Source organism: Halictus rubicundus, chromosome 5 (genome assembly GCF_050948215.1).
Source record: "Halictus rubicundus isolate RS-2024b chromosome 5, iyHalRubi1_principal, whole genome shotgun sequence".
Lineage (NCBI taxonomy): Eukaryota > Metazoa > Arthropoda > Insecta > Hymenoptera > Halictidae > Halictus > Halictus rubicundus.
This window is the reverse complement of record NC_135153.1, coordinates 6,165,599-6,192,253: the sequence shown is the minus strand read 5'-3', so window position 1 is coordinate 6,192,253 and position 26,655 is coordinate 6,165,599. Positions and strand designations below refer to the sequence as shown.

At 40.7% G+C, this 26,655-nt stretch overlaps 1 protein-coding gene across 3 annotated transcripts in view; it reads left to right on the top strand.

The window, feature by feature from the left end:
* The window catches only part of LOC143354050 (uncharacterized), a 69,832-nt gene that overhangs the window by 30,897 nt on the left and 12,280 nt on the right, over positions 1-26,655 (top strand). Inside the window, exons 1-2 of one of the 3 annotated variants that reach the window (XM_076787754.1) lie at positions 20,015-20,155; positions 25,311-25,682. In XM_076787754.1, the coding sequence (XP_076643869.1) occupies positions 20,074-20,155; positions 25,311-25,682 (454 nt within the window). In that variant the 5' untranslated portion in view covers positions 20,015-20,073. Of the gene's footprint in view, positions 1-20,014; positions 20,156-25,310; positions 25,689-26,655 lie in introns of those variants that run through there. The other 2 variants (XM_076787753.1, XM_076787755.1) reach the window with 2 other exon arrangements.

The window sequence follows — 26,655 nt, the reverse complement described above, 5'->3', positions numbered from 1 at the left end:
ATTACTCCAAGCGGAAAAAAAATTAAAATCTGTGTGGGAACTGTTCATCACAGAATCTCACAAGATTAAACAATTTTGTTCTCACTTTGAAAAATTCATCCCTGCAGAGGTTACAAACCGAAAATTATGCGTGTCATGCATTTTTGACAAAGTAATATTTCCCAATATGGGACCCCACAGGTTCAATAGTCGTGAATTAAAAATATTAGAAACAGAATTATTTTCACTGTTTTTCGATAGGTTCCAAAAGAATACATGTGGTATCCTTGGAACATGTCATTTTTCACGAAAGTGTTCTTAGTCGAGAACTGCGATTTAAAAAGAAAAATGGATCTCGTGTTAGGCTACTTTACTATACCTCGCGAGAAAGATAAGCCCGGTAAATATAGATAAACGGCGTTCCTTGCGGAACATTTAGGTGCGTGGGCGTGTTACGTAAAGGCAAACCCTGGCACAGGAGCCGGACTCGATAGGCAGTCCGGTTAGCAGAGAAACAATTTGTTAAATGCCGTGCAATCTTCGACAAAGAATCATTGTCTTGCTGGTGATGCTGGCTTTCAACGTTCTGCATAAATCATAGCGTTCTAAATCGTGATGGGGCTGCCGAGCAAATCCGAGAAGCATCCACATTTCAGATTCCAATTATTTTAGTTGACCAGTACTGTTGAAATTTTCACACTTTGTCGTATAATTGACGCAGATCTAATTTCCAATACAGGTTCACATAAAAAGTTGTAAAAAAACAACTGTTACTATTTTCTCTGCAATCCCGACGAATTACAATTTTTTAAAAGAATTTCTTCTCCAGATCGTGCAGTAAACTTGGTCTGACTTCTCAAAAAAATTTTTCATATGCTCCCCTAAAAATATTACAAAATTGCCTGGATTATTTCTACGAGTGACTAGTTATATCTCGGAAATAATACAGTTTTCTTTATCCTTTTGTTGCAGGTATTTTATTTTGTTTTATTTTCCCGGTTTTGTGCTACGTATTTAGTGTGTACCAATAGTTGGTTGCGTACCAATACAACACGGTAAGCGAATTCGTCTGCAGGACGAGTGGATCGGAGTTTTAGCCCTTATTTAGAGGGATGACGGTGCAGACTATCGCTTAAACTGTTTCCGAAATCGTGGAATCGGATATTCGAGCGCGACGAGGGACGGTGGGGACGGGTCGGGCCTACTCGGGCCGAGACAAAGTCCGCTGGAAAGTAGAAAGCGATATGAAGAAAACGGGGGTAAGGAAACCGGGGAGGACAAAGGAGCAAATAAAGGGAGGATGGGGTAGGGGGTCGGGAAACGTATCGAGGGCAGGTTCGCTTTCCCAGCAGCCGGTTCCACTGCGCAGACGCTTTTCCGTTTTCATCGATGATACAGTGCCGGGTCATAGACCGAATTCGAGGCTGCACCCGGTAACAGATTCCAACCCGTTCCCCTATTTGCCACGTTCCATCGGTCGATCATTTTGCCAGTCTCCCTGCCCGCCGATCATCAGCTTTCCCCACTTTTGAGCATGCCGATTGCCGAACAATCGCGCTCGAGAGGCCCCCAGAAATTGGAACAGTTCGCTAACCGTATCTGGTCGGTGCAGAAATAATTGCGGGTTCTGTCCTTAAATTTTGAAGCTATGAACTGAAAAAAATGAATAGCATGAAATATAAAAGCGTCGCAAACAGTGGATTTTATTTTTGTCCGCGAGAGAGCTCGCCAAAAAATCTGACATTTATGTACAATGCTTACAACTATACACCTATACTGTAAAAATATAAATGATCTCGCTCTTAAAATGCCAAGATAGATCTGCATTTTACCGATTTTTTGAGGTTTTTCAATTTTCATAACCCTGATTTTTAACGTAAAAATCCGAATTAATTGCAGTATATATACCGAGGTGTTTAATATCTGTTCAATTTTTTTCAAAATTTTCGCACGTGACTAAATTAGGGAAAATAGCTGTCCAGTGAATTTTCGATATAAGTCAACAACATGAGTCTTGCCAGTGTCCTGTATCGTCCAGGAGACGTACGGGGTATAGCCTGCGGCAGTGGGGATAATTCCGCGACGTTTACCATCCAGACCGTGGCGACATATATAGAGAAATCTCTGTATCGCGTTTGCATTCGTTCTCCGCGCCGCGATGCAGTCCGCCCGTCGCGCGCGCACGCAGTGTGCCCGAATCGCATTTTATTAGGGGGACCCATAAGTAGTCAATTATTTTGAAATCTAAAACAAACTAATTTATTATATAATCTCCATCGTTATCAAGAACAGTTTGCCATATTTCAACTGGTCGTCCACTTCGGGGCCTGTCAGAGAGATCATAATCACCAGCAGCAAACCTTCTGAACCAACGTTGACACTTGTTCACCTTCAATACATCTGCATAAACATCGCAAATTTTCTTTGTTGTTACCGTTGCATTAAATCCCGCATGAACATGAAAAAGTATGCAACGACGAGTGTGATCCTCGGAAGGTACGGACGCCGCCATTTTATTACAGGGTTGTAAACAAAAATTATAGTTTTTGGAATATTTTACAGAGTACAGAACTAAAGGTAAAACAAATTCTTTGCAAATAATTGATTACTTATGGGTACCCCTAATAGATATTACACCGTGTGCAGCGTAAGGCACGAGGCGACGCGTTCTTTGCACTCTCTGGCCGATCGTTGCTTCGCGCAGCCGCGTTTCCGGCAGCCTGGAAATTTTCTGCGTCCACCTTCTTCCGCTTTCAACTGTAACCGTTGGCTGAACTCGTCGCCGATGTCTTTTGCTGCGGATCAATGACGATTCCACCAGTCGTTCCGACAAACAACCACGCTTATCATGCTGCGAAGCTTTCAACCTTGGATGCGTCCTCTTGCGAAACTACTCGGACACCTATGCTCTGTTGGCCGTAATGTTCCGACGCTTATCATTCCGGTTGCGAATGCCGAAAGTTCAACGACGATGTGTTCGTTCTTCTAACAATTTTGTTAACAATTAGACTGCACGTCTTTACGGAAAATAAAAATTGTGAAGAACTGGTAGCAAGCAGTTTTTGGCCTATTTTCCCCAGTTTAGTCACATGCGAGAATTCTGAAAAAAACCAAACAGATGTCAAATACCCAGGTACATACCCCACAATTAATTCGGATTTTCACGTTAAAGATCCTGGTTGTGAAAAATCAATAACCCCCAAAAAATCGGTAAAATGCAGATCTAGCGTCGAAGTTTAAGAGCGAGATCGTTTATATTTTTACAGTATCGGGGTATAGGTGCAAGTATTGTACATGAATTTTCTCAGATTTTTCGGCGAGCTCTGTCGTGGACAAAAAAAAAAAATAAAATCCACTTTTTACGACGTTCTTCCCGCGTATTTCATCTATCAATTTTTATTTAGGACAATTTCCAGAATGCACCGTATATCGTGGTAGAAAGGAAATCCATTTCGTTTGCTCGATTTTCGAGGCTCGATCGGCTCGCAGAAAATCCGTCGGCCAGCGAAGCGCACGTGCCGCAGAATTTTACAATGGTCACTGGCAAACACGAACTGTTTCGTCAGGCAAATGCTAATCCCGGCGAAAGAAAACGTGTTCTCTGTGGGTCAGCAGTGACTTAAGTCCCCAGATATACACGCTCGCGCGCGATAAATATGCATTAGCAGCGGCGATACGAAACCGTTTCGTCATGCAGATATTGTACCGTGCGACTTAACAGGGAAAATGCTAAACGGCGTGGACAACGGTTGCACTGGATTCATTGATGACCCGCGATACGATAAGGCCGGTCGTCGCGCACGCAATTATCGCCTCGGTTAATGACATCTGCGTGCATTTCGTAACTGTTATTGATTCTTGCGGCTCGCCGTGGAAAATGTCATTTATGAATGAAGGATCCTCGGTGAGTCACTGGTGACCCACAATCTCGCAAGTACGTAACACACGGTTATGCTACAGGGTGGGCCGGAAATCGTAGTTCAAGCGGACACCGCGGCGGTCTGCGTGCTTCCGTATATGCAGGAAGTAGATTAGGTTGACCATGATCAGACACCTCGGACGAAAGCACGCATACAGCACGCGTATTCGCTGCATTTTCAAACTCGATTTTCTCCAGAACGGATGGAAAAATGTTATAACGAAATTTTTTCTTATTTTTTCTTATTGTTTGTACTACGATTTCCGGCCCACCCTGTATAATCGATAATATTGAGAAGCACCATCGCTATAAGTTGTTGCATTCACCCGAGTTTGGTAAATATATAGATTTACATAATATAGTAAATGTAAATATGTGCATATACATATTAATAATTATAGCAGTATAATACATTTTCGAGACAACTAAATAATGATTTTTAGAAATTAAATAAAATATTTTACGTCTATACCTACAATAATAGTTCTGCACAACAGTTCGTAATAACAGCAATAATCAAATAGCTAAAGATATTTCTCTTGAGCAATAGCATCTTCTTAAAATTATCAATACTTTCTCCAGATGTGTATACATTATTAAAAAATTGTTCGAGACTTTGAACAAGAGTGTACATAGATACTATTAAAAATTGTTTAAAATGTTTCACATAAATGTATGCACTATTAAAAAATTCTGTAAAACCTCAATGAACTGTACAAAAGACAAAAATGTTAAAGGGTTGAATACATTTTTAAAAATTGTCTAAAATATCGTTAAATCATACAAGGAACAAAAATCTTAAATTATTATTATATTAAGAATTATTTTACATCTTACTATTTTAGATTCTTATTTTGTGCATTTCTAAAAGAATAAGATTGTTGAAGAAGAATCGCGACGCGAGGCGCCTATAACAATAATTATAGGCGCCGAAGGAATTCCATTCCATGGTTGCAACTCGTGAGAGATAACATTAATATAGGGGTGGAACGTACGACAGCGAACCCGAAGCATTCAAACTTTTCTAGAGACATTGTTTCCGCTTATAATAGTTTCACGTGCGTCGGATCGACGACGTTTCCTCGAGCATTAAACTTTGATGATTTCATAGCGCGACGATGCGACCGGGGCAAAAAAGTTCTGCGAAGAATGGTTTGAAAATATCGTCGGTTGTGGATTCGCGACGGCGAGCTCGTTGACACCGGTATTTCACTGTAACACTATAATCAAATCATCCGTCTGCGGGGGATGACGTTAAACGGATTATTGTTCTTTTACCCCTCGTGAAATCTTGACGGCGGCAAGATGCACACGTGCACGTGCAGCGGATAGGGTTCGAACACGGATAAATGCGGTGTGCACTGTGTGCTGCGAAAGAAACTACCCCTAACGTATTTTAATAAATTAATATTTACCCAAAATATTTTAATGCATTTTAACAATTTATGAAATCTTCTCTTTCCGTTCTATGTGCTCCGAAGCTACTTTAAATAACACGTTTCTGTGTCTGCTTCCTGAGAAACTACCCCTAAAATGTTTCAATAAATTCATTAGTTTCCCAAAATATTTTAATTGATTTTAACAATTTATGAAATCTTCTCTTTCCATTCTATGTGCTCTGAAGCTACTTTAAATAACACGTTTCTCTGTCTGCTTCCTGAGAAACTACCCCTAAAATGTTTCAATAAATTCATTAGTTTCCCAAAATATTTTAATTGATTTTAACAATTTATGAAATCTTCTCTTTCCATTCTATGTGCTCTGAAGCTACTTTAAATAACACGTTTCTGTGTCTGCTTCCTGAGAAACTACTCCTAAAATGTTTTAATAAATTCATTCATTACCCAAATATTTTTATGGATTTTAATAATACATTAAATTTTCTCTTTTGATCCTACATGTTCTGATGAGATTTCAAAACCTACTACATTGAATAACTTGTTTCATTGTGTCGAGTTCATTGAGAAACAACCCCTAAGGTATCTGAATAAATTCATTAATATTATTGAAACGAATTTAATAATCCTGAAAATTTCCTTTTTTAATCCTCTACGTTCTGAAGTAGTAATACCCTGGAGTTTAGAGGTTATTGAATTTATGAAAACACTGTAGGGGTTGTTTTCCACGTAGCACACAGTGCAATAAAAGGTGTTTGAAAGGGTTGTTTAAACAAAATTTAAAAATTGTCTAACGGGCATGCATATATTACTAAAAAATTACCTAAAACGTTTAAAAGAAGTGTATACATTATTATAAAATTGTCTAGGATGGTTTACAGGGGCGTACAAATTACTGACAAATTAGTCCAATCCTTTTGCAGGGTAAATTGTCTTGTACACAAAATTAAAAAATTGTCTAAAATAATTTTCGGGGATACGTACATTATTAAAAAATTACCTAAAACGTTTAACAGCGGTGCAAAATCAAAGTTTGCCTGTCTCCGCGGTTAGCCTATGTCGGGAACCCCATCGACGGGCTCGTAATTAATTATACCGCGCGGCGCGTCGCCCCTTTGGCCGGTGTGCAAATAATTGCACCGCGTGGGCGGTAGAGGGTGACGGTGATATTTTAATCACCCTGTAGATATTCGCCGGCGGTCGTAGACACGAGCCGGTCGGTTCGCCTAACGACAAGGCTTGTGTCTTGCGCAGGCTCGTCGAGGGTGTGAGAGAACTGGCCTGGAATCACGCATGCGAGTGCGGGGGTGTCGGCCGAGCAGCCAGGGTTGTTGCGGGGGGGGCGGATAGACAGGGGAAAATAATGCGAACGGGACGGGAAAAAATGCAAGCATCGCCGGGGATGAGCTGACGAGGGAAAATGTTTAAAGAGACAGGCCGAAAGCCGAGGGGAAAAATCGCTGGAATGCGCTGGGAATCCGACGAGGGAGGAATTAGCATCTTGGTTATGGGAATGATCTTTTCCACCCCACGAGCGCCGATAATGAACCTAACCGAGTTCGAACGAAGTCCGAAGTTCAAGATAACAGCCGTTCTGTTCAACGAAATGAATAATTGGTAAATTAATTCGTGGTCTTCGTAATTATCTTGGTCTTCTTTTTAATAAAAATAGTCATCGAACTGCGGATCTTTATGCAAAATAAAAATTTTCCAAATCGATTACGAGCTACTAGAACCCAGTCAAAATTTGTTTCTTCTTTAGATGATTTTAACAAGCTGAGACTAATAAATTAATGTTATTCTTCTAATCTTATTGTTATTTTATATTATTTCACAATTTCGTTGTAAATTATTATTGGAGTAACTATAATACTGTAACTATAACTATGTTAATGTTAATTATGTAAGCGATACTGTAAAACCAGTGAAATAATTTTGTTTATAGGAAATGTGTGTGCATTATGGATTTTAAGGACAATCCAGTTCTCGTGAAAACTGCTCGGTAGCCGTGGGGAAAATAATTTTTGCCAGCATTCATGCAACGACAGTGGAAAATGGGTGACAATAGAACAGAAAATATGGTCCCCTTTATTTTCGCTCCCTTATTATATGGACACCTTTCAAATGCAAGTTTTAAGCACTTTATTCAGTGGAACTTTCAGAGGGTGCATTATCTTGAAAAATTGAAATTGAAAATGTGCGCTTCAATACACCCTGGCGGCTGTAACTGTTTACGTGGACTCTGAAAGAATTATTATCGCGTAGGAATAATGGAAAAGCAGAATTCTATTCATATTACCAGAGTAGAATACAAACAACTTCGACGAAATAATATTGTATACTCCTATGCTTTCGACAAATATAAAATACCCCTGTGTCAAATGAAAAGTTATGGAAAATTATTGAATAATATTTAATATAATTAGTAATAATTTTTAATATTAAAAATATTAGAAGGAGGCTATTAAATTGAATGCTAAATGTAACACTAAATTAAAAATTTCAATACTAAATGGGGGGGTAATCAAATTTTACATTAACCCTCCGTACGCTATGCCGGGGTCATTCGTGACCCGTAGCGGTGATTCTTCTTCATCCGAAATACGACGAAAGCCGGTCCCGAGGAATCGTCTTATATCGAAAGAAAACTGCAGTGAAATATCCGGCGTGGGTCAGAAATGACCCCAGCATAGGTCTAGAACTCGTAGGAGTCCGAGGGTTAATGTTTCACGAACGTGTAACAGTTGTTATCGCGTTTGCTCCCAACGAAAAGTATCAGGATCCATCGATCATGGTAATAACTAGCATTACGTCAGTGATATTTATTCTTGCGCTCGGTCGATAAGATCGAACGATTTTTCAGCCGGGGGTTGTACACAATCGCGCTGCAATGATTTGCCAAACGTTATTATTGGTCAAAGTGGCAAGTTCTCTCGAGATAAGGAAAAAGTCTAACACTGTGTCCCGAACAACACTGAACCAATTAACTATGTTATTCAAGGGTTGCTCGCATTTGCATATCAGATTAGGTTTGTTGCAAACGCTGTTACCGACCCCTTGCATCACAATACCGTGCCAGATTCGTGGTGCATAAACATTAGAACTGCACCCTTGTATGGAACACTAGAAATTACTATTATATATTATTTTAAAGAAACAACGCGATTGCATTCGTATTCATAATAAATTATGAATTGTAATGTCCGAAGAAATAGATACAAATGCACCGACAAATACAACCGATAAGTAAATAAAAATTATTGTTTATACTACACAGGGTGTACCAAAAATGTTGTACTTCCTTAAAAGGGGTGATTCATGAGGTGATTGGCAGTAACTTTTTCCTTTGCGAAAATGTTCTACGCGGCTTTGTTAACGAGTTATTAACGAAAAACGCGGACCAATCAGAGCGCGGCTACAGCTGAGCGTAGCGTTGCCATTGGCCGAGCCGAACCCGTCCGCCACACAGTGAAAAACGCTGAAACGTGACAAAAATGCCAACAATGAATTTTCTGTTAGGCGCATGACCCTTGCCTTACCGGGTACTCAGGTAATGACTATGGGAAAGCCACGGAAGAAAAATTTTCAGTAATGTTTTCGGTCATCAGAGTTACCGAAAACATTCTATTACCAAATATTTATGCAAATCAAATTATTTTTTCACATACGCCTGTCATATTGTATCCACCATTTTGTTTTTTGTAATTTTAACATCAGATTCATATTCAACGGCACGAGAAATATGGGAATACTAATTTTTAAGTGAGTTCAATCATTTTTTTGTTTTACACATCCGCCATTTTGTTTTTTGTAATTTTTACATTAGATTTATAATCAGCGACCCGAAAAACCCCAGAGTATCGATTTTGAACTAAATTGGAATACTTCTTCCTATTTTGGCCACGTTATGGCGATTTCCGACTACTGTGGCGCCGAGCGTAGCGTTACCATTGGCCAAGCCGAAAAACGTCCGCCATAGTCGCGCTCTGATTGGTCCGCATTTTTCTTTGATAACTCTGCAATTAAGGCTCGGAGAAGATTTTCGCAAAGGAAAAAGTTGCTTCAAATGATCTCAGGAATCGCCTTGCTTTCAAGGAAGTACATTTTACGGACACCCTGTATGTCGACTACAGCAGAATAGAATTCGATTACAGTTTAAAGGAAATTGATAAAGCACATGTTTATTAGACTCTGTTCAGAATCTTCATTGCAGGGCAAATTCGGGAAATTTTGCAAAATCCAATAATGGGGTCGAGGAGGGGCAGTATAAAATCCCGGAAGAAGACGAACCTAACAAGATTGCGTAGACCGTCGGGACAGGGCAGGTGAAGGGTGGTTGACAGCGGCGGGTTAGCTATAGCGGAGGGGTTCGCAAAAAGGGGGGAGGAAGCGTGCGCAAAAAGGGGGTGGCCAGCGGGGGGTGTGGGCGATGCAAAATCGTTCGCGGCCGCACAGTCGCAGGAGGATCGAACGGAGGCCGGCAGTGTGGCTTACACCGGCGCAGCATTCACTTCCGGTTCCTCCGGTTTCCGTCGACTGTCCCTGAGCAGACGGGAAGAGCCATGCTGCTCGACGCTGGCTGACGCCGCGCGGTCACGCATTCGTCGCCGTCAGGAGATCATCACCGGAGATCATGACGCTGGCCGGAAGTGTCGCGGCCCGCGGGTGATTGCGCTCGATCGTTTCATCTTCGAATCGCGTCGCATCCATCTGCCCTTCTCTGTGAACCCCGGTTACGTTCGGTGGCTTCCGGTCTCGCGAACCTTTCTCCATGCCACGAGGAGACGTAATCGATAGAGGCGTTGTGTATCGATACGTGGACATCTCGGGTCCAAGCACACTTGGACGCTTTGAATCGAATTACTGGACACCTTGAATCTCCGGATCCGAGGTTCAAAGGATCCTCTTCTGTGACCTTGTTGCCTTGACCAATGTGAGCTTCGGAATTTTTCTGTTCGGACATTGCATTGTAAGCAAGGCTTCGTTTGACCTTCGGATTTATGGCGAATCGACTGGGCGGATCTTTATGCGAAATAAACATTGTTTCTGAGAATTGGCATTTATGAGAACCAAACAGGAATTTGTTGCTCTCTTTATCGGTTCTAGCAAGTTGCAAGTACGTAGAATCGTTGCTGCCGGCGGCTGGGTCTCGCGTGACCCGGACCCGTGAGTATGCAACAATCGAGAAGCTGATCGGGACCCGCAAGCACGGGTCACTGCAGACCCAGCCGTCGTTATGCGAACGTGCATGACTTCGTTATGAGTGGAGGCGTTTAGGAGATTTGAAGGTCAACGATGATTTTTTTAATGGAACCATCAGTCGATGCGGTTTTTTATTCTCCGTGACAAAGTATTGACCCGTCCATGTCGAAAAATGATTAGTTTAGCGTAACATTTTAATGTAAATGTTGCTAAGAACATACCTATACCACTACTACCGCAAAATAGTGCAAGGGGTTAAAACAGTAAAAAAAAACATTTAAGAGTATCAATATCTTCGACTTGTTAAGATTGTAAAGAAGCAAACAAATGCCAACGATTTTTATGTTGCATAATGATCCACGGTCTACTAATAAATCTCTGAGGACAGTTCAAGATCCTCTCGATCCGGACTCGTAGATCACAGGCTCGTTAGAGCACAGATTCTACTTGCCAACGGAAACCATTCCGAACCCTCGAAACCCCAGAAGTTCCATTCTACACGGTTTTGCCTCCGGCGTCTTGCGAAGCCTCGAGTATACGACTATCTTCTATTTTAGCATCTGCTAAAATAGTCAGCGGAATCTTCCCTCGAAGTCGTGCAGGACGGGTCAGGGAATTAATCGGGTATCGTGAGAGCGGCACGTGATAACCACGAAGCCGGCTACGGTCTCATTCATAGTGCGTCCTCTCGTGCGAGTAAACAGCGAAACGTGTTTCGCGCAATTGCGTCGGGTGACGCAACCGCTTGGAAACCCGTTAAAGGACGTTCGAGGAAACTGCCCGTGCACACGTCGAAACTGTTCCGAACTCGTTCCCAGGTGTTGGCCGTTTAACACTTGAACGGTTGCCGTATACAGTGATTTCTCGATATATGTCGCCTGGGCCTGGATGATAAACGTCGCGGAATTATCCCCACTACCGCGGGGCATACCCCGAAGCTCGAGAGGCCTCAGACGCTGATGAGTGCAAACATAACACGGCTCGAATATGTCTCCTGGACGATATATGTCGCTGGCAAGACCCGTGTTGTTGACATATATCGAGAATTCACTGTACCTAGTTCTACCGGAGTGGTAAAAATGACTATTTAATTATTTCTTCCAGTAATTTACTACCATGGTTTCTAATTGCAAAATGAAACATCTGGATCCGGTCATTTTGACCGGCGATGGTAGGCTTAGTGTTAAAATTTCAAATTCGCCTAAAAATTCTAGTAACGCAGTCTAGTTACATCGTCTGCCAATGTCACACATTCTTAACATCTTGAAGAATTGAGAAGCAACTTCGGCCGATTTTAGTGATGTCGCTTTATTCGATCAAACGAGCAGATGTTCCGACATTTATGGTCGGCGGTATACTTCGAATCGGTTACACGAAAGCACCCTGTATGACTGCTAAAGGGATTCCGAGGGCTGCATTATGAAGGAACGGCGCGGCGGTTCTGTAAATGTTGTTATCGCGATCGATAGTTACGCGGCTGAAATTTCTCCGAGACCCGTTGCACGGCATTCGTTTCCTCGAAGACGATCAACGGGGATAGGTGGGCGTGATAACGGACCGGTTACGTAACCGATGATAACGAGTGCGTCCTCTTCCTGCAACGTGGCTATCTTCGACGAGCTACTTGGGGAGGGGGGGTTTAGAATTTTTTTAAAGTAACCTTTGGATATATGCAAGTAGGAATTTTTGGGATGTAAACAAATAGATGCACAAGTGTTTTTTTTTTAGTTAAACTCTTATTATTTATTGTATGACGTGCAAGACTGACAGCTCCGGCAGTTATTGTTGGCGTGCAATATAGAATCTATCACAGTGACAAATATACAAAAAGTGAGAAATTTTGGGATTGAACCTATTTTGAAAAAAAAAAATGGGAAGTTGGAAAAATTCTAGAATTCGAAAGCAACGTTTACTTTTTTCGGTCGATTAATTAAACTTAGATTGTTCAATATTATTTTTGTTTCCAATAAAATACATCTCAAAAGAAAAACTTAAAATTTCAATAGAATCAATATTATTTTTATTTTCGACAAAATAAATCTCAAAAGAAAAAATTAAAATTCCAATAGAATCAATATCATTTTTATTTTCAATAAAATAAATCTCAAAAGAAAAAATTAAAATTCCAATAGAATCAATATCATTTTTATTTTCAATAAAATAAATCTCAAAAGAAAAAATTAAAATTCCCATAGAATCAATATTATTTTTATATCCAATAAAATAAATCTCAAAAGAAAAAATTAAAATTTAGATAGAGTTAATATTATTTTTATTTTCAAGTATTGGGTATGACGGCGCGAAATAAATTATTTCTCATTTTGATTTCAAATAAAATTTGCCCAGGCCTGCTTTTGGGACAATCTGATCTCTGATCGACTCCCAATTTTTTGCAACTAAATTCACCCCTTCTTGGGGTTGTCTAACTGAAAGGCGCCGCACGCAGGATGGTAGAATAATAAAATCGGTGAATGGTCGACGAGATGTCTATTGGAAAGGAAGCTGCCGACACCCGAAACGACGAGTGGCTTTCGTTCCGAAACGGAACGAAACCGCTTCGAACCGCCTTGTCGCGCAGAAATCCGCACACGCTCTAGATTCCCATGCAGCCTACGTTCCAACTCAGAACTGCTCGGACAGCCGCCGTTTGATCATATCTGGTACACACCGGTATGCCGGTGCTTTTCATTGATTGTCCGGGCCTTCCTTTCCTTTTAAGGAAAACTCAAACGCAATACATTCGAATTTCGATATACATTTATTGAATTATTATAAGTGCCGTTTTGTTCCATAATCTTCCTCCATGTTTCACGCAACTTGCATTTTTCGACGAAAAGCTTATAAAAAATCATATTTAAGTCGACCAAAGAGTTAAAGTTTTTGTCATTATGGGAATTTTGTATTGACCTAAAGAGATGAAAATCTGAGGGTGTAATGTCTGGTTGATAGGGTGAATGGATTTGCACATCCCAACCAAGCTCCAACAGCTTTTGGAAGAAAAAAGCATCAAATGCCTATAATGCACTCTGTTTCCTTCCATATTTAAGAGCGTATAAAACTAACAAAAATTCATGTATCCTAATCAAACTTTTTTCTAAAAATGCCTGAAATATCACCTTTTAGACTATGTACACACACCACTTGTTTCAATTATTCTGACATATTCAGACCTATCCTAATGCCACCTACAGAAAAACGGCACAAACTTTCTGGACAACCCAATACTTTTCCTTGCTTCCTCTCGGCAAACAGGTCGAGGATTTTCGTCTTTTATCGCGTCTGTTCGGACACGCCGCAGGGATAGTTTCTTCTTTGCTTGTTTACCCATGGGACACTTCTAAACAATACGGGAACACGTCGGTTCACTTGCTAAGTGCAATTCCACCTGTGCTTTACATGAAACTCCACAAGTATTTTTTAAATTAATAAACAATTTATTTTTTTATGAGATTAATCTTTTTTTATCCTTCCATTCTCAACAGAAAAATGTTAGAGCACTATGGCAATAAAATTCATATTCACAAAATCCTCTACCGTTGAAATATCTCAAAAAATATTTATTTTTTTTACATATAGTATCCTAACGCTTTTTCAACGTTTGGAATGCCACGAGGAATCAATTAGCGTAAACAATATTTCGCGAGATATTCCAACGTTAGTGAATATTGAATAACATTTGAAATATTAATTTTTTTGACATGGTACCCTAACGCCTTTTGCTTCAGAATGGAGGAATAAATTATTGTAAACAAAATTTTTGGGTTCCATTTGAAATACAAGACGTATTCCTGCAAAAACTAGCACAGACCGAGTTTGTTAAACAATGCAAAATTTTTCTGTATTCTACCTGCAAAGGGAGCGTTTTCGTTCATAGGGGTTTTCATAGATGAAGTCTAAAGATCCTGATCGCGTTGCTATAGCTCAAGAGCAGTTCGGTATATTTTTAAGCGGCGAAATAGTCGAGGGTAACTGAAGATCATGTTTGCGCGAGCCATCATCTGGCAGCCATTATGCGCTTTCGACACTTGGCTCATCGATCCCCATCACTCGTCCTCTTTTGCAATTTTGTTTGCACAGGTATCGGTCCGTCTGTCCATCCGATAATTGACCTATTTGCGCGGCTCTCGTGCGCATTTGAAAGTCATGTTGCTGTCTGTAGCATCTCCAAATAATACCGTCACCAGTCGAATAGTCACTGACAACATTCATTCGCCGCAAATAATTTAGGCATTTATACTCTTCCCTTCGAAAACGTTCATTCGCGTTCATTTGAAATTGTAAACTTTATAGTATTTGTCACAGATTATTTTGGCATTTGTATTGTTTACTTCTAAGACGTTCATTCGCGTTCATTTGAAATTGTAAGCTTTATAGTATTTGTCACAGATTATTTTGGCATTTGTATTGTTTACTTCTAAGACGGTCGTTCGCGTTCATTTGAAATTGTAAGCTTTATAGTCTTTGTCACAGATTATCTTGGCATTTATACACTTTACTTCTAACACGTTCGCTTTATTTTAGAATAATTATAATTTTAAGCACATTTTCGGAGAAATAAAAATTCTGAATTATATATCTCTATTTAAATTATTGCTGTTCATCGAATCGATTAGGGCCGTTCAAAATACGCACGATTCCCATATTACAGTGATTCATTGCGCGATTATTAAATATCTTTATGCAAAATAAAAATTGTCTGCATCAATTGTAAAAGACAAGGACCAAATAATAATTGTCACTGTTAAAGTGACATTTCAACAAAATGAAAATAATATTTTTTATTTCCTTTAATCCTTTTGCTGTTTTAAACTGCATCTACTGCAATTGCATTTGTTGCACCTCACTTTCACTTTTAAGGAAATTAATGAAAATTGCGATTTGAGCCTCTTCGTTCGGATCTCTGTTTCTGTAAAAAGTAACAATCGATTGGGATCGTTTGAAATATGCTATCTCATACTTCACTGATTCACTGTGTGATTACTGCTTAATTCTGCTTGCTTTGCAGATCAGCGAAGATTAGATAACGTTTATTGGTTACTTCTGCTTGCGCTAATTATTACGTGTGTTGACCTAACTAATGTTTATTCGGGTCTTTGTATTGCGTGATTTGTACAATCGTTCGATGCAATTTGCTGTGATAGGAAGATCCAGGGGAGAGAGATGATTGCGCGTTTCTTGGAAGTAGATGTGGTCAGCCATAGACAGACACATTGACTCTGTTACAGAGAAAAGTGCACAATGATTTGTACATTGTCAAGAAAACAATTTTAAATTGACAATATTTGAAACAATCCCTTTTTAATGTCTTCTTGTCTTTTCTTCCCCGGAAAATTCAATAACTTTCAAATTTTTAAAAATTGCGACAACTTGCATTCCATGCTAACACATTTTTATTGCCATTCTTGAATTTTTATCCACCTAAAAAATTTTATATATTATAGTAGAAGCATCTCTGGAATATTTATGAATTTTAGTTTCTAAATATTTGAAGTGAAAATTTGAACATATTTTGTAATACTAATAATAATTGATACTGACACTAATTACTGAAACAGATTGCAATAAATTTCCCAATATTTATTTCTTTTTTTTTTCAAAAATATGACGCAGTGAGTTTTGATACTACTCAATTATTTAAACTTACAGATGTGTCTTCGACACTTCGAAATCTCGACTGCGAAACGTCGCTCGAACAATGCCTCGTTTCTCAATGAATTGTCTGGCCACGCGCGCGATAAATTGCGGATTAATTTATAGCGTCGGGCGTGATTAAGAACGCGAACGGTGGCCAATTATTCTGCACCGTATGTGACGAGAAACGCGGGAAGGTCACGAACGAGAAGCAACGCTTCGATGCGCTGCAATTATGGCACCGTCACTAAATGACACTAATTTCTGCTCACCGCTCGAGCTAGCCGCGATCTTTAATCATCGACGCACATATAGAGAGAAATTGCAGGCTCCGCTTGTTTCGTCTTCTTTTTAGCCGATACATGCAAACAACAAGTTCTATGGAAATATAACCATGGTTTCGGTGGGCGGGGCGAAACCTGGGGGAGTTGAAAGCGAGACCCATGCATACCGAGTGTCCATAACAAAATTGATCTTCTTATATATTGCGTCGGTTGATTTTAGTGATAATTGCTCTACACATTATGCAGGGTATCCCAAAAATGTACTTCCTTCAGAGGGGTGGTTCCTGAGGTAATTTGAAGTAACTTTTTCCTTTGCGAAAATGTTCTACGTGGTTTCGTTAAGGAGTTATTAACGAAAAACGCGGACTAATCAGGACGCGGCTAGTGGCAACGCCGCGCTCAGCGGAGCCTGACGGACCCCGGCTCGGCCAATGACAACGCCACGCTCAGCGGGACCTGTCGACGTCACGGAATCCGACCGCTGTAACCAGCGCCCTGATTGGTCCGTGTTTTTCGTTAATACCTCCTTAACGAAGCCGCGGAGAACATTTTCGTAAAGGAAAAATTTACTCCAAATGGCCTCAGGAATCACCCCCTTCAAGGAAGTACATTTTTGGAATACCCTTACATGCTGTCATGGTAAAATACTTTTTTACCAAATCAGACTCAAAATTCCATGAAGACACAAATATTGACTTACACCAATTTTCCATCAAATGGCTCAATTTTTAATAGATGCTTCAGCGTTATGTTGATTTTGCGGAAAGTGTTATCAGGTTAACAATCTCTCTCTCTCTCTCTCTCTCTCTCTCTCTCTCTCTCTCGGAAACAGTAAATACCGGCGCGTTTTATGTAACGTGACAATGAAGCGGCGTACAACCTACTTGGCAGTCGAGGCGACTCGCAACTCAGCTGTAAATTCGCGGGTTTTTCTTTCGCGTTTTCGTGAGGCCCGGTTATTTACATAGGCAACAAGTCAGCTCAATTGTTGCCCGCGACATTTGTTATGTGACAGTCGGCCAAATTGTACCGTGTTCTCGAAGTTGTCATACGAAGCGGCACCGGTACAGCTCATTTGCGTTGACGCCACTCTCTAAACGACCCTCGGCGAGCACATTCGGGCGCGTGCATCGACGACGGTTTTGTCCTCGGAATTCTCGTCGGCCATTTTCATCCATTTTTTCTTTTCAACTCGTTTTTTGAACCTGCTCCTTCTAGACACGCCAGTCTTTCTATTTCTTCCCATGGAACAGGCAATGATTCCAATTAATCGTTAGAAATTGAGTAGTCAAAGAAGGATTTTGATTGGGTCAGAATGGACCCAGACTCCGTCGTACAATGATTAACGTCTCTTCTGTATTCAATGAACCATCCGACGTTACACTGGAATAATAATAATAAATAAAACTTCAAGTTCTTAGTGTTATAGAATATTTATGGGGTATATACCCCCACCCCCCAAAAAATTGAAATTGAATAAAAAATTGTTTTAATTTTATTTCGCAAACAAAATAATTGGCTTCAGACTATTCCTCTGATCTCTTAATATTAATTTGCATTTTGATTACGTAAAAAAAAATAATATCAAGTTGGGTAAAATTTCGGAAAAAACTATCGCATACCAAAAATTGCGAATGAACGTTTTCTGGGTTAATTGCAAAAAGCAGGAATGAAGTAGAAATTGAGCAGAAAAATTTCGTTTTCAAAATTTTGGTAAATCGAACGATCTTGATCTTGATCTAATCTCGATCGGAAATGGTGCGTCGATGAATAAGAAATATTTTCAGGACAATTAACGAACGATACCATTCGGTGGTGTCTGTCAGCGTGAGAGGAATTTCGTTTTCCGTAGGAAATGTATGGCGCACGGCGGGTCTGCTAGAAGCCGTTTAGCACAATGTGTTCAACTGGACGAAGTATTTAAAGTGCTTTCTATTTGTTACTTAAAATACGGCCGCGGTACGTTGAACCCTCAAATCTGATTAAAACTAGAACGGCCGGCTTTGCGTGCACTCCAACATCGGTCGGCAAAGCGGCACCGAAAGCTTTTTCTCTCGGTGGGAAAATAGAATGGAGATAACTATGCTAATCGTTGTCATTAACGGAGTGCTCGCCTGTATGCAAATTCGTATTTTTACGGGTGTCATTTTACGGACACCGAAATCTTCGACTGTGCGCTTTCATATTCGAACGAAAGCGTTTCATAGTTTCTCTTCGAGACATGGCGGCTTAATAAATTAATATTATTCTGGATAGACTGCAAATTTTATGCATCCGTGGTAAAAATTAATAATTGAAGAAACAAAATTTCTGTGTTTGGCTCCTCGTCATCGATGCAATTTTTATTTTGCATAAAGATCCACGTATTAACCCTCGGACTAACCCTGCGAGTTCCAGGCCTACGCCCGGGTCATGTCTGACCCACGCAGGATATTTCACTACAGTTCTCTTTCGATATAAGATCGATCGAGCTTATCCCAACCTGAGGGTTAATTATCTGTAAAAATTGTTGTTATCTTCTGGCAGATGCAATTTCATAATTTTATAATTTTGTAAAATAAGAGTCCCAGTATTCTGTAGGATCTTTAACGTATTGTTAACGATCAATTAAATTATCCTGAATTATAGTTCCGAATAATCAATTAGAGGAGATACCTTTTCAAAATTGATTCAATTCGAAAGGTGATCTTCGAGTCGATTTTGGAATGCATTGTCGTAGGAATTTTCTAACGTTTGAGGGCTCAAACTAAAGCTAGAAGCTGGCACTTTATGACAGAGATGTTTGTATAAGGGAACACAAAATCAGTGTAACAGAAAGATTTTTCCGAAAGATCCATTCTGAAGGTGGATCAGAACAGAGGGTATTCTCCACCATTGAAGCAAGAGTCCCATCGACCTCAGGCTCTGTGATCCCCCTAACCCTATGGGCGAGATCTCAGCCATTAGCCGACCCCTTCGTCAAGTCATTGAATGAAGCAGAGGCCATCTTCAGCGGCACGGTTATCGCAGCGCCGGCGGCCACTGGTCCTCGTCCGTTTTCTATTCTAATTCCGATACTATTCTAGTCCCCGAACGGTGGCCAATGGGCTACGTCCGCCACTGAGCTGTTCTCTATCTCTCTCTCTCTCTCCTCTCCTCTCCCCTCGTACCCCTCTGCACCCCCTACCTTGTGTCAACCGCAGTCGTTCTCGAGGCATCGCGTGCGCCAGATTATCCGGCTACATCCTCCTTTTATCTGACGCGTGATCGACGACAGTGCGTTTACCCTTAGACCAAGGATAATCACGCGAAAAGGATACCCAACCATCCTAGATCAACCCCGAAGAGGACACCTCATCTAAATCACCTGGGGACCCAGATAAGCTACCTTGAGAACGCTTGACGAGACCCTTCGCGTTCGGTATACCGATTTTCTTGGCACAACTGCCCTAAAAAGGGCACCCAACCGATCCCGCATCAACCCCGAAGAGGACACATCGTACAAATCACCTGGGGACCTAGAGGAACGACCTTGGGACTCTCGACGAGTCCCCTCGCGTTCGGTGGATCGATCTTCTTGGTCCTCGGGAGGGACAAGCAGTGTCCAGAGTGAAAGAGGACCGCTATCCCGAGGAAGACAGGGTTCCGAGTGCACGGTGTCTTCGAGGGCCTAACCGGGAGGATGCAGTGGCGCCGACAGCGACGGGTCACCCACGTGATCGGCTCCTCCAATCACGTTCTACTTTTAGCTAGGTACCAAGACGGTACGGAACCTTGAAGAAGAGGCTGATCCTGGATTGTAGAGCGGGCTTTTCTTTTTGATTTTTGTTTTCTGCCCGTTTTTAGGCGATTTAGAACAGTTCTGTAGAGTTTGATGCTTCCTTAGAGGATAGTGCAGAGCAGTGCTGTCCAGGGTAGAGGCGGTGTTCGGCTTCTGATTGGGTATTGTTGTCATTTCGACGAAACGTTCCGAATATTTATAATTGACACAGATCTAACACACGTATTTTGTAAATTCTCAATATAAGACCACATAGAAAGGTTGAAAACAACAACTTTCAGTGTCTTCTCTGTAATTCCGGCCAATTGCAATTTTTTCAAAATTTTGTTCGCGTCGTATAGTAAACTAATTGTTCTGAAAAAATCCAAATCGTATGGTTCCACATTAAGAAAGTTATCGTCCCTTTAAAAATGGCCGCAACGTACTGTTAGTCATCGCATTTGCAGGTTGAAAATTTCTCTGTTGATCGACTACTAAACAGTCGTCCAACGATTGATAGAAAAAGTGTTTGGAGTATTAGTTTACAATATTTTTTGTATGTAATCTGATAGACTATTATAATTTCTAATTGACGAACTAACTCCGTGAATTATAAGTTGGAGATCTGCCTTTGGTTCCCTCACTGAACCGTCGGACAGTTGACAGAGGGGAGAAAAATGAGATAGTGATCTAAGAGTTCTGTCGCTAAGCGTGACAGTCGGAGACAATCAACGGCGCGCTCACGAACCGAGCGTAACGTCATTAGATCTCGTCATTAGAGCCGTCTGCGAGCATCTTCGAGCGCTTTGTCTCTCACTGATGCCGATGTCGTTCGTTGGCAGCGCGTGACGGCGGTGGCAGAGAGAGAGATTTAGATCTGCAAATGATTTCATTTTGGTGTTAACATGTAAGCCTTGACAACGACGATTGTTATCGGTGCAGATTTCAGTTGTTTGACGACGGACATACCGCGTTGCACAGTCACGAACAAAATTATAATTTTTAAACTTTCTGTTGAAATCTATGCACATGCTTCAGCAAAGAATGTTAATACAATAGTCAATACAATAGTTTGGACTAACTGTTCTGTCATTGTCTTTGTCGATTATCACTTCTATTAAACTATCTACTTTGCTGTTTGCAAGATACAAGCCTGAATCTTATCTTACAAAGCCTGCAAGCTTTTTCATCCGTGGACAGCACTGACGTAGAACGCCGAAATTTGTTAATACCAGCTACTGAAAATATTGATGAAATTCATTCATTCACTTTTGAAACTATCCAGTTCACTTCTAAAATAATTAACTCGCAGAAAAATAAAAATTGATATAAATATTAAATAGAAATACCATTAATATTACTGCCAACATATTCTTGAGTTTCAAAAATTTACAAACTCATAAAAATTCACAATTTACGCCCTCGACTGAAACTATTAACAGAAATACAGTGGATTCTCGATATATGTCGCCGAGGCCTGGATGATAAACGTCGCCGAATTATTCCCACTTCCGCGGGATACACCTCGGTCGGCAAGGAGTGCAAGGTCGCGTGGGTCAAAGAATAGTATCTCCTAACCGATATATGTCCGTGGCTAGAGCGGTGTTTTGGACATATATCGAATAAACCCTGTAATTAGTTGACAGAAAAAAAAAATTAACTCATAACCTCTATGTTCCACTGTAACTTTTCCTACTTCGCCTCTGTTTACATTTTCCATAATCAAATAATCTCTGTGAGTATCAAGAATGTTAATAGCCCCCGACTGTTCGCGATCGAAAAGTTAGTTAACCGATTAATCGGATGCGTTCGATTCGTTGATGCGGAATTTGGTTTCAAGATATTCGATTCGGAAAGTCTGTTCACCGCGGGGATTAACCTAATTGGATTCGTATACGCTCGAAGCCGTTTTGTATTTGAAATTGCTGGGAAGCGATAATCGGAAAACCCGTTCACCGGGAAAATGGACAACCTGACAGCGGAAGAATTAGGTTTCCGATGTTTTGCCCGTGGAATTGCCAAATTATAGCAATTTTCCTGATCGGGAGCACCGTTCAACAATTTTGGAGACAATTGGGACACGTTATGCGAGACTCGTGCGAAACGCGTGAAATTGGACGTGTTAAATACTATAGTTAAGCAACTAATTAATCCTCGCGAATCAAAAATGACGACACAAATGCAATACTCTGAAATTAATGAATCCTCCCGAGTAAAAAATGGCGACACAAATTCAATACTTTGCCACTAATAAATTCTTTCCGAACGTGAAAAGCAAATTCAATATGGAATAACAAGTAATTCTCCGATTGCGAATCGTAAAACAAATTCAATCCAGTGAATTCTCGATATATGTCAACAACACGGGTCTTGCAAGCGTCGTATATCGTCGAGGAGACATGTTACCGTGCTATGTTTGCTATGTTTGAGCTTCGGGGCCCCTCACGGGGTATACCCCGCGATAGTGTGGGTAATACCGCGACATTTATCATCCAGTCCTTGGCGACATATACAGGATGTTTCACCTAACTCGAGCATCTATAATATCTCGCTTGTTTTTTATAATAGATAAAAATTTCAGAGGAATACATTAGTTGGTTCAAAGGGACAAATATTATGATATACAAAAAAATTTGTTCAAGGTTATATTTTTTGAGATTTCAAGGTCATCGAAGTTTTTTTTAAATGGAACGATATATTTTTATTATCGCTATATGACGGCCGAGGTCAAGACGAATCCAACGACCTGTAATATTGTACTGAAATATTTCAGCATCCATGGAATGTAAATGTATGTTGCGGAATCGTTTGTGATAACAAACTCAAGGTCTCGTGAAGGTCATAATATTACAGGTCGTTGGATTCGTCTTAACCTCGGCCATCATATAGCGACAATAAAAATATATCATTCCATTTAAAAAAACTTCGATGACCTTGAAATCTCAAAAAATATAACCTTGAACAAATTTGTTTGCCTATCTAAACCTAATGTTTTCCCCTGAAATTTTCTTGTATCATAAAAAACAAGCGAGATATTTTAAATGCTCGAGTTAGGTGAAACACCCTGTATAGAGAGAAATGACTGTATCTCGCGGATGGTAATTCTCCAGTTGGGAGGAGTACTGCGAGCACATAATTTCGGGAAGTATTTCCCATCGCACCTTTCTCGAGTCGATCCGCTGAAAGCCAATCCACCGTCGCCGAGACACGGCTTCTTAGAGATTGCCGGCCACGGGGAGCCCCATTCGATCGGAAAAATATCGAGCTGGATCTCTGAGAGTGCTTTGCTCTCTTATCGGTATCGGGTAGATATAGTATATCGCGCGCATTACCGTTCCCGCTGCTTGTATTAACAACCCCCTGATATGCAAACAGTCGGATTCGCAGATAACGGCTACTGGCGGCGTTCAGATACTCGGGTGACGAATTCCATCCGTAACAAGACTCTCGGAGCCCCCCCATGTATTTGAATTATGCTCTTATCTCGGGGAATGCCCGTGCCGTCAGCACTGCAAAACTCGGATGTCGGTAAACTTGAAACTCTGGAACGCCGTGCACACGAACGACGGAATCCGCGTGGAACGGTTTGTTTTTCCGTGCGCGACAAGGGCGTCGCGCTTTGCGACGAGCTTTTGTGTTGATTCAATAGAAACGTCGATATGCTATCCCGTTCCTGCCGTGAACACTTTGAGACTCCGAGAATAACCGGATTATTTTAACCATTCGCTTTAACCGTTTACTCAAGCCAATTACTTTGACCCTTCAATTTAACCATCTAGTCCAAACATTCCCTTTAATCATTCGCTTTAACCATTTAAATTAACCATTTAAATTAACCATTTACTCTGACCATTCACTCTAGTCATTCACTTCAACCATTTCGTTGTGTCCATTTAATTGGACCGTTTTCTTTAACCATTTACTCTAGCCATTCACTTTAACCATTTCATTTTATCCAATTAATTGGACCATTTTCTTTAACCATTTACTCTTGCCATTCACTTTAACCATTTCGTTGCGTCCATTTAATTGCGCCATTTTCTTTAACCATTTCATTGTATCCATTTAATTCGACCATTTTCTTTGACCATTTACTCTGGCCATTCACTTTAACCATTTCATTTTATCCAATTAATTGGACCATTTTCTTTAACCATTTACTCTTGCCATTCACTTTAATCATTCACTTTAACCATTTCGTTGTGTCCATTTAATTGGGCCATTTTCTTTAACCATTTCATTGTATCCATTTAATTCGACCATTTTCTTTGGCCATTTACTCTGGCCATTCACTTTAACCATTCTATTTTGTCCATTTGACTTTTGCACTGTTTAGATTTCGTTCAAATTTGAATATGCTGTAGTCTTTGGTGACTTTTGACCGAATCTCAAAGGATTTCTCGATATCTTAAAAATTGTTGATTTTACAGACGTGTAAACAAAAGCTGTCACCCCTTTTTCATGAAACTATAAGACTAGAACTAACAAACCGATGAAAATGAGTTTTTAAGTACAACTGTGAACGATTTATTACTCACATTTTCGGAAAAATCGACCGTCGCGTGTATCCTAATCGCAAATACAGTGATTTCTCGATTTATGTCGGCAAGACCTGGACGATAAATGTCACGGAATTATGGAGGATACGCGACGCTTGCCAGACCCGTGTTGTTGACATATACAGGGTGGTTGGTAACTGGTGGTACAAGCGGAAAGGGGGTGATTCTACGCGAAAAAAGAAGTCGAAAATATAGAATAAAAATTTTTCGTTTGAGGCTTTGTTTTCGAGAACATTGAGTTTCAAAATGCAGCCAATGCGCGTGTTATTCGATAGGAATTGTCTGCTGCGTCTGACCATGACCTACCAATTCTACTTCCTACGCATACTAAAGCACGTGAACCCGACGGATCTTTAAATTCGATTTTCTCGAAAACAAAGCCTCAAACGAAAAATTTTTATTCTATACTTTCGACTTCTTTTTTCGCGTAGAATCACCCCCTTTCCGCTTGTACCACCAGTTACCAACCACCCTGTATATATCGAGAATTCACTGTATGTAGTAGGATCGGATCGTCTCGCGAAAAAACTGTCTCCACAACTGACCTCTAAGCTATGTCTCGCAAAAATCTGACCCCGGTGTGTTACCCTCTGTCGACAGAACCGCCTGGCGAAGAGGACGAGGAGGAACGATTAAGAAACAGGTACGTGAAGAGCCGTGACAAGGACTCGGGCACTCACAATTTCGAGCGTCACCGGCAAGATGGCTACAAACCACGAAGAAGCGCTAGCGACGGTAGCAGCGGGTATCATGGTGGCGGGTCGCGTTCCCACAGAGACGAGTCCGCCGGGTCCCCGTCCCAGCCGAAGTCGAATTTCAACGAGAACGAGTACATGCGGGTCGCCACACCCCGACAGGACATGCTGTTCAAGAAGGACTACTTCTCGAAGAAAAAGCCCTGGGCAGGGAACGCCAGCACGAGCGCGACACCGTCGACCACCGAGAGCCAATCTGCTTCGCATTCCACCGCAGGTAGAGGTATAGGTAGATGCGCAACGTATTTCATCGAGTTTCTGGCCCCTTCGTCCTTCTTGTCACCCTCTTCCTCTCAGCGCCCTCCTCGAGACAGGAATCCCTTTTTGCATTCTTTTAAAATGGAAAAAGCGTGACTACCTTCTCGCATTCTAGCTCAAGTAGAGGTACACCTCTACCTCGTACTCCTTCTTCATCAACTTGCCCTTTCTTTTTTGTCCTTTTTGTCACTCACTCCCATATTACGGATTTTCTCAGTTAAAAGCTGGAAGAGAGGAAGCACTCAATTTTTCAGTGAAGGGCCCATTCATTTAGGAATAAAATCAGGAAACATGCGAGTACCATTTTCATCCCGTTATGGCCCTTTTATGTCCCCTTGAATAAGGACACCTGGGTGTCTCTGTTAACCCATTTGCATCATGAGGAAATATGAAAAGTAGGCCTTTATCGCCAAACTTTTTTTTTTAATTATATTTAAGTACAAAAATGACTAGAAGTAAAAGAACTTCATATTTCAGCATTATAAGAAAAAATCAGAATTATTACTTTCATCTCGAACAACACCCCCTATTTCTATTTTTTCTCTAACGAATAATGATAGTGACCAAGTTGACAAAGTTGAGCGTATGCGTACGGCTCCGGTGACAGTGACCAGGAAAATCGAGCGTATATATACGCTAATGATGCAAATGGGTTAATGAAAAAACTCTGCAGGGCAGAAGTGCACTATTTCATGAAGCACATTTGAGGTCACTTTTTAAACAAAACTTTAGTCATCGTTCCTCCTTTAATAATTTTCTATGGACTATGGTCTATGGAGAAGAACATCGTCGTGTGTCGAATCTCGTCTCGCAATCTAAATAACAAAAATTTCCACGTGAACATTAAGGACCGTTCCCAAGTTGTCCCGAATTGTTAAGCATTCGAGTAACAAGACGAAGTCTGGAGTACACTGTTAACGCGTAAATAACAT